Source organism: Pelophylax lessonae, assembly GCF_965119305.1.
Source record: "Pelophylax lessonae genome assembly, chromosome: 1".
Taxonomy (NCBI): Eukaryota; Metazoa; Chordata; class Amphibia; order Anura; family Ranidae; genus Pelophylax; species Pelophylax lessonae.
The window spans coordinates 23,662,883-23,675,744 of NC_138768.1; the positions used below are offsets into that span (position 1 = coordinate 23,662,883).

The 12,862-nt window shown below is 39.6% G+C and overlaps 1 protein-coding gene across 1 annotated transcript in view; it reads left to right on the plus strand.

Moving 5' to 3' along the window:
- The window catches only part of LOC309564818 (vomeronasal type-2 receptor 26-like), a gene marked incomplete at both ends in the record, with an annotated part of 60,767 nt that extends 59,441 nt beyond the window's left edge, over window positions 1–1,326 (plus strand). The window contains one exon of the mRNA XM_082269501.1: window positions 419–1,326. Within this exon, the coding sequence (XP_082125627.1) occupies window positions 419–1,326 (908 nt within the window). The remainder of the gene's footprint in view (window positions 1–418) is intronic.
- Window positions 1,327–12,862: the final 11,536 nt, after the last annotated feature.

Consider the following 12,862-nt stretch of genomic DNA (forward strand, 5'->3'; position numbering starts at 1 on the left):
CAAAGACATGTAGCTAAATACATTTTGGCCAAAATATATGACAAAAATTTAGTATATTGGATATTTTTTAAAAGACAAAGTTGAAAATGTAATTTTTCTCAAAATGTTTGCTCTTTTTCTATTAATATCGCAAAAAAAAAAAAAAAAAAGTACAGAGGTGATCAAATACCACCAAAAGAAATCTCTGTGGCAAAAAAAGGGCGTAAATTTTGTTTGGGTACAGCGTCGCACGACCGCACAATTTTCAGTTAAAGTCACGCAGTGCCAAGTTGAAAAAAGGGGCCTGGTCATTGAGCAGCCAAATCCTCTGGTCTTGAAGTGGTTAAGAAAATGACTGAAAAAATATTCAATATCATCAAATAGTTGCATTCTCGGTGTACCGTGCCTAATGTTATTTCCACTTATTTTTACTCTACAGACAGTAAAATCTGCAAGAAGTGTCCTGAAAATGAATGGCCTAACAAAGCTAAAAATATTTGTATTGACAAAGTCAATGAGTATTTATCATACGAGGAGGATATTCTAGTTTTATTTTTTTCTGTAACTTCAGTCCTGTTTGCTATGACATCTCTCTTTATACTTGGATTATTTTTTTGGTTTCGGAGCACTCCCATAGTCAAAGCCAATAACCGGAACCTCAGCTTCATTCTGCTCCTCTCCCTCATACTGAGTTTCCTGTCTGTATTCCTCTTCCTTGGTCGTCCTGTGGATATTACCTGTATGCTGCAACAAGTCACTTTCGGAGTTCCCTTCACCATCTCAGCATCTTCTATCCTAGCCAAAACCATCATGGTCTTCATTGCTTTCAAAGCCACCAGACCTGGAAGCTCTTGTAGAAAATGGGTGGGAGTCAAACTTCCCAATACAGTCATGTTATTCTGCTCATCCATTCAGGTTATGAATTGTATTCTCTGGTTGTCCATCTCTCCACCATTTCAGGAGTATGACATGGACTCCTATCCTGGGAAGATCATCATTCAGTGTAATGAAGGGTCAGTTATTGGGTTCTACTCTATGTTGGGTTATATGGGGTTTCTGGCAGCTGTGAGTTTTGTTCTGGCTTTCATGGTGAGGACATTACCGGACAGTTTTAATGAGGCCAAGTACATCACCTTCAGCATGCTGGTGTTCTGCAGTGTCTGGATTGCCATGATCCCGGCCTATCTGAGCACCAGAGGGAAATACATGGTGGCTGTGGAGATATTCGCCATAATGACCTCCAGTGCTGGAATATTATTGTGTATGTTTTCTCCAAAACTCTACATTTTACTTTTAAAACCTGAGCTGAACACAAGAGGAACAATGCTGGGGAAAAGAATGCTGTAAATGTAATTCATTGATTCAATGTATAATGCTGTAGACCAGATTAAACACATTCAGTAATATTGTTAAATCATCGTTATCATCACTATTTTTTGTGTATATTAACTGCCTTCTGTCTGCTTATTGTACATAATTGGATGGAAGATGGATGTTACAGGATGAGATGCTATTTTGGAGATTAATTGTTTTCTTGCTCTTACATGACCCCTAACATGCACAAGCAAAGTAGTGTGACTGCACTGTCCAATGGACGATGCCGGGCACAAAAAAATGCTGTGACCAATCAAAACATCACACCATGTAACCAACACCTGTACTTAGCAGCTTGCTCCCACTTAGCTCTCACACACCGATTGGAGTGTGATAAGAGAGGAAGCTTTAAGATCAACCCGCAGGCCTTGTCATGTGGCCTTTGCAGCCAGTTTTGCAGCAGGAACTGAACTCCATTCCACCACTTCTGAATCTCCCCCTCCTCTTCCACTCCTCACTGTCATTTGTAAACACAAAAGCCCTCTATGTTTACAAGGGACAACTTGGCTCTCAGCGGCTCCTGGAACTAACAGATCTCTGCACGCTCTTATGGTGGGGCACGGCAGGGACAGATCTCCAGAATATGAGAGAAGGAACAATCTCTCTGCAAGCTGATGTAGAACCCCCTACACATGGAGGTACTAGAGCCGGACCAGGGAGGAGAGAGAGATGTGAGGAATCTTTGAGGGGGGGAGGGGGGGTTGCACACTGCATAATGCACTCCTGAACTCTGCACTCTGTATGCAGTGCATCCCAGACACAACCGGCCCTTTGAGGGCAATCATACTTCTGATGCGACCCGCAATTAAATTGATTTCGACACCCCCTGCTCTACAGTATATGTAGGCAGTTGTTTTCTTTCCGCCTTTTCTGTTCCAGCATGACTGTGCCCCTGAGCACAAATCCAGACATGGATTAATAGGTTTGGTGTGGAGGAACCCAAATGTCATGAACACAGTCCTGACCTCACCCTGATTGTGAGTCAAGTCTTCTCATCCAACATCGGTACCTGACCTCATTAACCACTTCTAAACTGGCCCTTTTCTGACACTTGTTGTTTACAAGTTAAAATCAGGTCTTTTTGCTAGAAAATTACTTAGAACCCCAAAACATTATATATTTTTTTTTAGCAGAGACCCTAGAGAATAAAATGGAGATTGCTACAATATTTGTTTAATCACAAATGTGAGCAGCAGTCTTACAAACGCAATTTTTTGGGGGAAAAAATACACTTTTTTAAATTACAAAATAAGAAAACAGTAAAGTTAGCCCAATTTTGTTCTATAATGTGAAAGATAAGTAAATAGATACCCAACATGTCATGCTTCAAAATTGCGAACGCTCATGGAATGGGGATAAACGTTGGTACCTAAATATCCCTATAGGCGACACTTTAAACATTTCTACAGGTTACCAGTTTAGAGTTACAGAGGAAGTCTAGGGCTCAAATTATTGCTCTTACTCTAAAGATTGCGGAGATACCTCACATGTGTGGTTTGAACACCGTTTACATATGTGGACGCGACTTGTGCATGCGTTCGCTTCTACGGACGGGTCGCTTTAATTTTTTTTTCCTATTTATTTTATCTTTTATTTTTTATTTTTACACTGTCCTTTAAAAAAAAAAAAAAATGATCACTTTTATTCCTATAAATTTAATGTAAACATCCCTTGTAATAGAAATAGGCATGAAAGGACCTCTTTAATGTGAGATCTGGGGTCAAAAAGACCTCACACCTCACATCTACACTAAAAAAAGAAAAAAAAAAAATAGGCTCTTTAAAACCGTTGCTATGAAGTAACGTATGACGTCACTCCGGTCCTCCAAGGCCATAGAGTGGAGTGGGGGGCATCTTACCCTTACTCGACTTCCTGCCTGAGAGGACAATGGACCGGATCATTTTCCCCGCTACCAACGGGTCCAGGAAGCGGGGAAAACATTTGGGAAGAGACAGGAGGGGGGGCACCCCTCCCGCCTCCCATAAAGGTGATCCCGCAGGGAATCCACTGCTGGGACCACCCTTATGTTAAAGCGGACCGTCCACTGTTTAGGTCCGGTTCACACTTATGCGAGTGCGGGAAGGCTGCGAATCCGCAGCCTGTTCCCGCATCGCACACGCACCCCCGGCAGTTCACACTGCCATATGCGATACGCTGGGGGTGTCAATGTAATCTTAACGACACCCCCAGTTTGATCGCATATCGCAGTGCGATCGTGCAGTTCGCACAGGATCGGATCGCACAAGTGTGAACTGCTGTGCGATCCGAACCTGATGCGGCTTCCAAAAAGGGTCCCTGTGCGTGTTTGGTATGTATGGCTAAACTCGCACCGCACAGCCGATCGCATGCAATGTCAGAGCAGTGCGCTCCGACATTACATGCGAACCCCGCACACGCACAAGTGTGAACCGGGGCTTAAAAAAACACCAGGGTTATGGCAGCTATCTGATGACATAACCCCAGTATTTAACGTCAAAGTACCGATGTAAATACACGGTGGGCGGTCCGTAAGTAGTTAAGGATCTTTTGGTTGAATGGGCACAAATTCCCACAGATACATTCCAAATCTTGTGACCATGGCAGCAGGGAACATGGGCATATAATAAAAATTGGTCTGTGTACCAATACGACAATGACTCATTTTTTTTAGTAATGTCCATGTTGAGGGTTAGGCCCAAAAAAGTCTTAAATTTGGAAACCGTGATACGTTTCCATGCAAATTGTCTGCCAATATTTGAATTTGGGTTTGCGGTGATACATTGCTTGGCATATAAATTGCTTTGGTCCACAATTGATCTCTACAGATCCTCTGTGAAAAAACAGCTCCAAAAAACAAAGGTGAGTTAAATCTGCTGTTTCCACCTGAATTCCAGGTTGGACAGTGAATGGGGGAAGTAGGGGTGCTGCAGAATCTCTGGGCTGCCAATCAGGACTTGCAAACACATCAGGAAGGACACTATGGGCTCTATGGGTCTGTTATCGAATTATTGGTGACTGCGGGACGCTACTTGTGCTAGCCACTTCTTGGACCTCACTTATGGGACTAGCCAGGTCACCAAGTGTTACTGCAGTGCTGTTGTGTCTAAGACCAGGATGTACTAGGCTGCTTGTGCTTGCCAGTTCACCAAAAGGCAGCAGCACTAGTACTGGCACTCTGCTGAATATGAGAATCCTCATGCCATTGTACCACCTCAGAAACTTGGGCAAGGGTTCAGATATGCCTGACGTTAGCAGGGACCTCTACCCCATAGTCTGAGCTATCTGCCAGGATGCCACTGCTCTCTACAGGTTCATATACTGAGCCTGATTCTGTCAGTGAGGTCACTCTCAGCTGGTAGACCTCTTCACTAGTGTACCTTTCTTTGGACATTTTGGCCACTAAATGTATTGGTACCTAGTGTGTCACAGGTAAAAAAGCATCTGGCTGTCAGGGACTGCCTGAACCACTACAATAAATTACTCTGCTGCATATGAGAACCCTGCGGTTGTTGCACCTCAGCAACAGAAGAACGGGGTCGGGTACGCCTGACCTTAGCAGGGACCACTACTTCATCATCAGAGCTATCTGTCAGGGTGCTTCCGCTCTCTACAGGTTCGAATACTGAGCCTGATTCTGACAGTGAGGATTCCTCATCACTCTCATCTGTCATGCTCAGCATTGTGTAGGCCTCTTCACTAGTGTACCTCTGTTTACAACAGTTTTGGATCAGTAAGAATCCTTCATCAGGTATAACAAGCATGAAAGACAAACTCACATATACTCTTTACATAACACATTTCTCCTGGACTGGAAATTAGCAACACCTGAATCACTTCAATTAGGATACAATGCAATCAATCACAGCATCTAATAATCAGAAGACAAATAATATAACAGTGTCTCTGGTTACTTCATATAGATACCGGTAAAAAATAAAAATAACAAAGTATAACAATATTTACAAAGACTAATGCAAATCGTAATCTTTGTTTAATCCCTTAGGATAAATAGTATCTAATTGTGAAATCCAGGCCTCTGTTTGGACATTTTGGCCAAAAGAATTATAGCTACCTAGTGTGACTGACAGGTAAAAAAATGCAACTGATTGTCAAGGACTGTTTGAACCGTTACCAAAAACTTTAACTGCTAGTGCTAGGAGAGATCAGGCCTGACTCTGCTAAGGCTGTGGTTTAGTGTGCTGTGTATTGGAAGTGACAGTAATATGCTGATTCTGGGGGGGTGGGGGGGCTAAACCAGGTGCTGGCAGGTGTTGGGGCTGGTCCTGCTAACGCTGCATTTTGGGAACATTATACTAAACTATTGGGGACGCTAGTATAGTTCTGATCAGACCAAAGATGTTGATCCATTCAGACACTATACTAGTAATGGAGGTGTTTAGTGTGTGTGTGTCACTGGCAATCAAAGTGTTAAAATGTATTACTAAATATGCAGTGGGCAATCTGACGCTGTCCTGGATTGACGCTAACTAATGTTACAGCTAACTGATGTCACCTGTGACACTAATACAGTGATCATAAAAAAGATCTTTACACTATAATAGTGACACTGTGACAGGGCAATGAAGGGGTTAACTGGGGGTGATCAGGGGGTTAAATCTTTATTAGGGGATATATGGAGGGGACCCTAAACCTATCTGGGACTCCCTCTAACTACCACTAACTGTCTCTCACACTAACTGAAGTCACAAGTGACACTAATACAAGCTGGAAAAAAATAGTGTCTTTATTCAGAGACTGAGAAGGCCAAAATATAGAGTTTAGCAGCATAGATTTTATGTCTGTATGGACAGGCTGTGATTTGTGAGTTATTAGGTAGGAATATTACATCTGGAAATAAAAAATAAAAAACAAAACAATAATTATTTCTTGATTCAGAGACTGACAAAGCAAACATTTTACAGTCATGCACCGCAGTCACTGTGCCTTTTAGACAGACTGAGCCGGCATGTTACATTCGGAGAGAAGAAAATTGTGTCTTTCTATTCAGAGAACGGCGAGGCAAAAATGTTCCAGTTTTACACCACAAATATTAGACCTCTATGCACAGACTGCAAATTGTAATGACTGAGCAGACATCTCACATCTGGAAATAAATAAATGGACAGGCTGCAATTATTGATGGAGAGAGTAAGCACATTGCATCTGTAAATAAAAAAGTAATGTAATTATTAGGAAACTGAAAATGGAAAAATGTTACAGGTTTGCACTACAGATATAAGTATGGACAGGCTGCAGTTTCCGGGTGATTGAGCCGGAATAATATATCTGAAAAAATGAGTCTTGAATTGAGAGACTGGGAAGAAAGAAGTGTTCAGTTCTATATTGTGAAATAAAATGTTTTAAAGATTTTTTTTTCCTTTGTAGTTGTCTATATCTGGGTTGCCCCACACAACCCCACCAAATAGAGGGATAAAAAGGTATTACAATGTAAAGTCTTGCCCACAAATATTAAACCTGGAATGGCCGGCTGACATTTCTGAGTGATGAAGCACGAATATTATATCTGGAAATAAAAAAATGAGTGTCTGGATTGAGAGACGGATGGGGTAAAATTCTGTGTCTTGATTTCAGAGACAGAAAAGGAAAACATTTTATAGTTTTGCTCTGAAGATATTACACTTGTATGGACAGGCTGCACTCTTCCAGTGGCTGAGGGGGAATATTACATCTGGAAAGTAAAAAATGAGTAAAAAACGAGAGTCTTCATTCAGAGACTGGAAAGGGAAAATCTTTTTGCTCCACAGCTAAGAAGCATTTTTTGGGCAGGACACAATTTCTTAGGGATTGAGCAGGAAAATTACATCTGGAAGGAAGAAAAAAAATAACATCTATTTGTTTCAAAGTGAAAAGAGAAAAATTAGAAAAGATTTGCAGCACAACTTTGAAGCTTTTATTGGATAGGTCACAATTTCTGAGGGAGAGAGCAAGCAAATGGCACATGGAATTAAAAAAAACAAAATTGTGTCTTGCTTTGAAGACTGAAGATGGGAAAATGTTAGAGATTTGCACCACCAATATTAAGTGTGTATGGGGAAGATTCAATTTCTGAGTGACATCTTCCATCTGGAAACAAAAAATTAGATACTTTTAGTTTTAAATTAAAAATATAAAAATTGAACAGAATTGCAGCACACTTTTCAGGCCTTCATTGGATAAGTCACAATTTATGAGGGAGAGAGTAGACGGATTTCATGTGTAAGTAAAAAATTGTCTTTCCTTTTCACAGACTGAAGGCCAGTACACACGTACCGATCGTCGGCATACAAACGTCGGCGGACGAAAGATCTGCCGATTGTACGCGTGTTAGTATGGTGCCTCCGACAGATGTCTGCGCACAATCCGCGGACAAAAGTCTTTCGTGCAAACATGAAAATTTTTGTCTGCGGACACCAGAACGGACGATTGTTCGCCTGTCAGTACAGAATTCGGCCGACAGACCGCAGATTTGCAAGACTGGGCATGCTCAGAAAATTAAAAACACAGGGAAAGTTAACCATTACATGACATCACTTCTGCAGTCAGCTGAAGTCTGCAGACAAAATTCTTGTGCTGTCCTTGTGCTGTCTTTGCACTTTTCAACAGACACCGACATCCCGGGGAGAAAAGACGAACATTTGTATGCCGACGATCGGTACGTGTGTACGGGGCTTGAATAAGGAGAAATGTGACAGATTTGCTGCTAAGCGTGTAATACTTTTTGGCCAGACCACATTTTCTGAGGGAGAGAGCAAGTAGACTGCAGCTAGAACTAAGAAATTATTATTTTTTATTCCAGTAATGAATCAGGGTGGTAAATGTTATCAGATTTTCATCACAACCTTTAGGTGTGTTTAGGCAGGATACTATATGCCGGCCATAGAATGAGCAGATTACATCAGGTGAGTTGTCTCTGAAACAGAAATCCCCCACAAGTGATCAGGAGATATACAATGGCTTTAGGCACAATGATGTCATGCAGTGTTACAGCTGGTATACCTAGGGGACAGGATCCATACTGGGGCAGAGATTCTGTAAGTTCTGCAGGGGCAGGTCCAGAGGTGGCACATCATCTTGTGCCAGGAAAAGTCATGTATGACATCATCATCAGCTTGTTGTCTGCCCTTCAGCAGGGTAGGTTCACATATGTGCCTTCTCTGGCACATGTCCCCATCCTGGTGGTGCAGCTATTCCTATGTATGAACTGACTTACAGGATCTTCAGAAGCAGAATAGAAAAGTTTGTAGCCAACTGATGTCATCCTGCATCCTTTCTGCCCAGTGGGTGATGAATGATAAATAACATCTCTGCCATGACTTGCTGGACCATGTGCCTGTGGTCTAGTGGACCCTTCTGCTGACCACATAATCAAACGACTTAGAAATATTACCTACCACATGATGGTGGGGGCAGGGATGGTCTTATAGGAGAAGAATAGGGATGAGCCGAAATTTTGGTCTCAACTTAGATTTGGACTGACCTGTGGCTGTTCCATCATCCAAATATCTGAACGTTTACCCATTTAGCCCCCTGTTTGATGAGAGCTGAGCATCATATATAGAAGTGGTACTTCTACCGCTTCTATACATTTATCCTGGAGTACCGCTTTAAGTTTGGCTACTTTTTTGTCTATGGATTGCATACAAATAAAAAAGTACAAATGAACCAAAATGCTTTTCTATTCTTTTTTGAGGGAATCTTAACTTTAGGAGGCAAAAAAATATATTATCTGAATAGCACCTTTAAATAGAATTTTAGAGATGTTCACAGTTTTTTTTTTTTATGCTATATTTATACTTTATTATTTATAAATGTTATAAATTGTAAAATGTGGGCTTTACGTTTGTCTTTTTTTTGTCTATGAGTTGCATTAAAAAAAAAAAAAAAAAAAATCATCTTTGCAAGTCAATATCAGCAATAAAAGTATATTTTTGTCCTAAGAGAAATGATATGTGTATTACATTTTTATTACTGAATCAGTAGGTTCATAGAAAAATGTAAAAATTGCTCTGGTCCATAGGTGGTGTAAAAGAGAGAAAGTGTTTGAAAAAAAGCAAGATTTTTGGTCCTGTAGGTGAATTTCACAAATAAGCCACCCATATATATTATATTATATAACCTTTCTTCACAAATTATAAGTTCATTAATGATAATGATGATAATAATAATAATAATGTATTATATATATATATATATATATATATATATATATATATATATATATATATATATATATATATATATATATATATTTTATTGAACAGTGAATTTAATCTTTAATTATCATATGCATTTTTATTATTATTTTACATTCTAATAACAATTATATTATTTTGTAATCTTGCATCTATATTTTAAATATAATATATACTGAATATCCAGCAAAAGAAACTACTAAACCTAAAACTTTTATGTCTCGGCATTGCTGATAATGGAAAGCGATTCTTTAGTAAAATATTATTAGACATCTTCTTCAGGGAAGAGCCGGAGTTTGTTCTATTGGATGAAAGTTTCTGTACAATCTCTCATTCTTCATTTTTAGAGTCATTGTAAACCTTCTGTGTGCCGTTCTCCCGGGACTACTGACACCTGAGCTGAGCGCTCACTAGAGACACCACAAGACCCACAAATGATTACAGTGCTGGGAACGCTCCATTCACAATACAACAAAACAACAACTAAGTCACCAAAGAAGAACAAACCTGAGATTTTATTGGATAAAAGTTTCTGCCGGATTCCCCCAGGAAACAGACGCTGAATTTACCGATCACCATCTGCTTTCCAATACAAACTGTCATCATACAAGTCTTACTATCTCTCCTTCACTTTAATTATTCATTCACCCATTTAGTTAAGGTGAATAGTAATACAATACAAATATAAAATGTAAATAATAATTTGAAATAAATAATAAATACATTACATTAAATTACATTCAATTAATTAAAGTATAATTAAATTAATATAAATTTAATTTAACAAAATAAACTTTTAGTAACAGCAATATTAATATTATTATTATTATTATTTATTCATTTTTATAACTATCTCTATGCAAACAATTGATACATTGTACAGTGCTGTTTAATGTGTACATTACAGCAATAGTTTTCTATTAATGTTGAAATTCCAATTATTGATGCTTTTGCACATTTTCCCCAAAGATGCCGTACATAATACAGATCAATATTTTACTTAACATGAATTCATCAATAAATAAATAAATGAATGAATGAATGAATGAATGAATGAAAGAATACATAAAACAATGTGAGTGTCTTTCTGTGTAGTAAATTGTGCATGTACTAAGATAAATGACATGTCAGAATAAATCCTGTACACTATGATGTCATAGAAAGAAATGTCTGAGTGAAAATATATTGGCAGCGTATAGCACAGATATACATGCATGAGCCGTGCCATACATTCCATGGATGGGTCACTCCGGATTTCTTTTTACTAATTATTATTTTTTACAATCTTCTTTAGTAATAGACAGACTTCATTTTCAGAAATTTGTCTGGTAACAATTATTTAATTTTCAGCATGATAAAAAGATATAACAAACTGTATATATACAAACAACAAATAATTTACACATATGTGGTATGTTCATTATCATCAGGAGTCTAAAACTTTTTTTCTTTGGATGGGAGGGGGGGGGGAGGGGTGGATCATGATAATGGCATTAAAGCCCCGTACACACGTACCGATCGTCGGCCGACAGAACGTCCTACAAATGTTCGCGGCTGGTGTGTTTGTTGTTTGTCTGTTGAAAAGTGCTCAAAACTTGCCCAGGACATTTGTCTTCCGACAGAAAATGACGTCACTACGTTCCACGCACGTTCGCCGCTACAAAAGAGGAAGTGAGTGTTTGGCCGTGACCCTTCTGGGCATCTCGCGCTGATTTCGGTAGCATTTGTTTGGTTGACGACATTTCGCTATTTTCCGAAACATCGTTCGAGAATTTATTATGGCGACCGTGAATTCGTCCGTTGCTGTCGTTAGTGTTGGAGTTTTGGCTCTGAGACGACGTACGAGCAATAGGAAGAAGAAGCGGACCTCCTGGACGAAAAATTGGTTGCTTAACCGTGATCAATTTTCTCATATGTCCTTGCTGAGGGAGCTCCAGGAAAATAATCCTGATGACTTCAGGAATTATTTGAGGATGACGGATCCCATCTTTTACCGTCTTCTTGCCCTGGTGTCCCCCTATATTCTGAAGCAGGATACTTGTATGCGGGTTGCAATTACTCCTGAGCAAAGGCTAATTGCAACTTTGAGATATCTTGCAACAGGGAGAAGCCTGCAGGATCTGAAGTTCACCACAGGCATCTCCCCCCAAGCACTTGGAGTCATCATCCCTGAGACCTGCTCTGCCATCATCAAGGTCTTGCAGAAGGACTATATCAAGGTATGTTTGATTTTTTACATTACATTACATGTATTACTAGTTTCACCCGAATTATGATGTTTTTGGATGTACAGCAATTGACACAGGCCATTATTTGTAAACTACCCTCTGTCCGCATGCACATAGTAGTAAAGATGTAGATTATCTTTAACCATTTGTAAAATTACCCACTAACCACCCCACCATTCTCTCCTATGTGTCCCTAAACGCATTGCCTGTTAACAGTATGTCGAATTTTTCAAATTTTATTGCTTTCCCTCAAACAATTATTCCTTGGCCAATGTTTTAGTACCTAGTTAATGATTTATCTAAAATACATCAGTCCATCCATTCCCACCTATGATTCTGTATGTTTATGTAATGATGTTAAAACCTTCACTGACCACAAGCCCTTATTGATGTATAAATGCCCAGTTTTACTTACCCATCCCCCACCCACATGCTAAATCTCAAAGTCAGCATATACCAAAGCTCAAGTTCAGAGGTCTTCAAACTATGGCCCTCCAGTTGTTCACGAACTTCAATTTCCATCATGCCTAGTCATGTCTGTGAATGTCAGAGAATTACAAGGCCTCATGGGATGTGTAGTTCTGCAACAGCTGGAGGGCCGTAGTTTGTAAATCTCAGCTCTAGCTGGTGAGTATAATGGGCCATACACACTAGAAGATTGTCAGAACAATTTATCCTTCCGATTTACCAAAACCAAATAATATGAGGTCCAACAAACACTTTCAAATCCTATGCAATCTGGTAGGCCCTTGCACTACATAGAAAAGGTAAATCTGCACGAAAAAGTCTTCAGAGAATCTTCTAGTGTGTATGGCCCTTTACAATATAAGAACAATAGGAGGTTGAAAATAAATGTATGTAGATGTTACATCCCCATATCCAAACCTTTGCCTTCCTGTTGTTTATTTTTTTAGAAAGTTGCATAAGCATTTAACAGACAACTGTGTGTGTAATTAATAATGTGATGTGCTCAAGCACTAATTTTTTTTTTTTCCCCACAGTTTCCTTCAAACGCAGAGCAATGGCTGGAGATTTCTGATCAATTTCTGGAGAAGTGGAATTTTCCCAATTGTGGGGGTGCTATTGATGGGAAGCACGTCCGCATTGTCC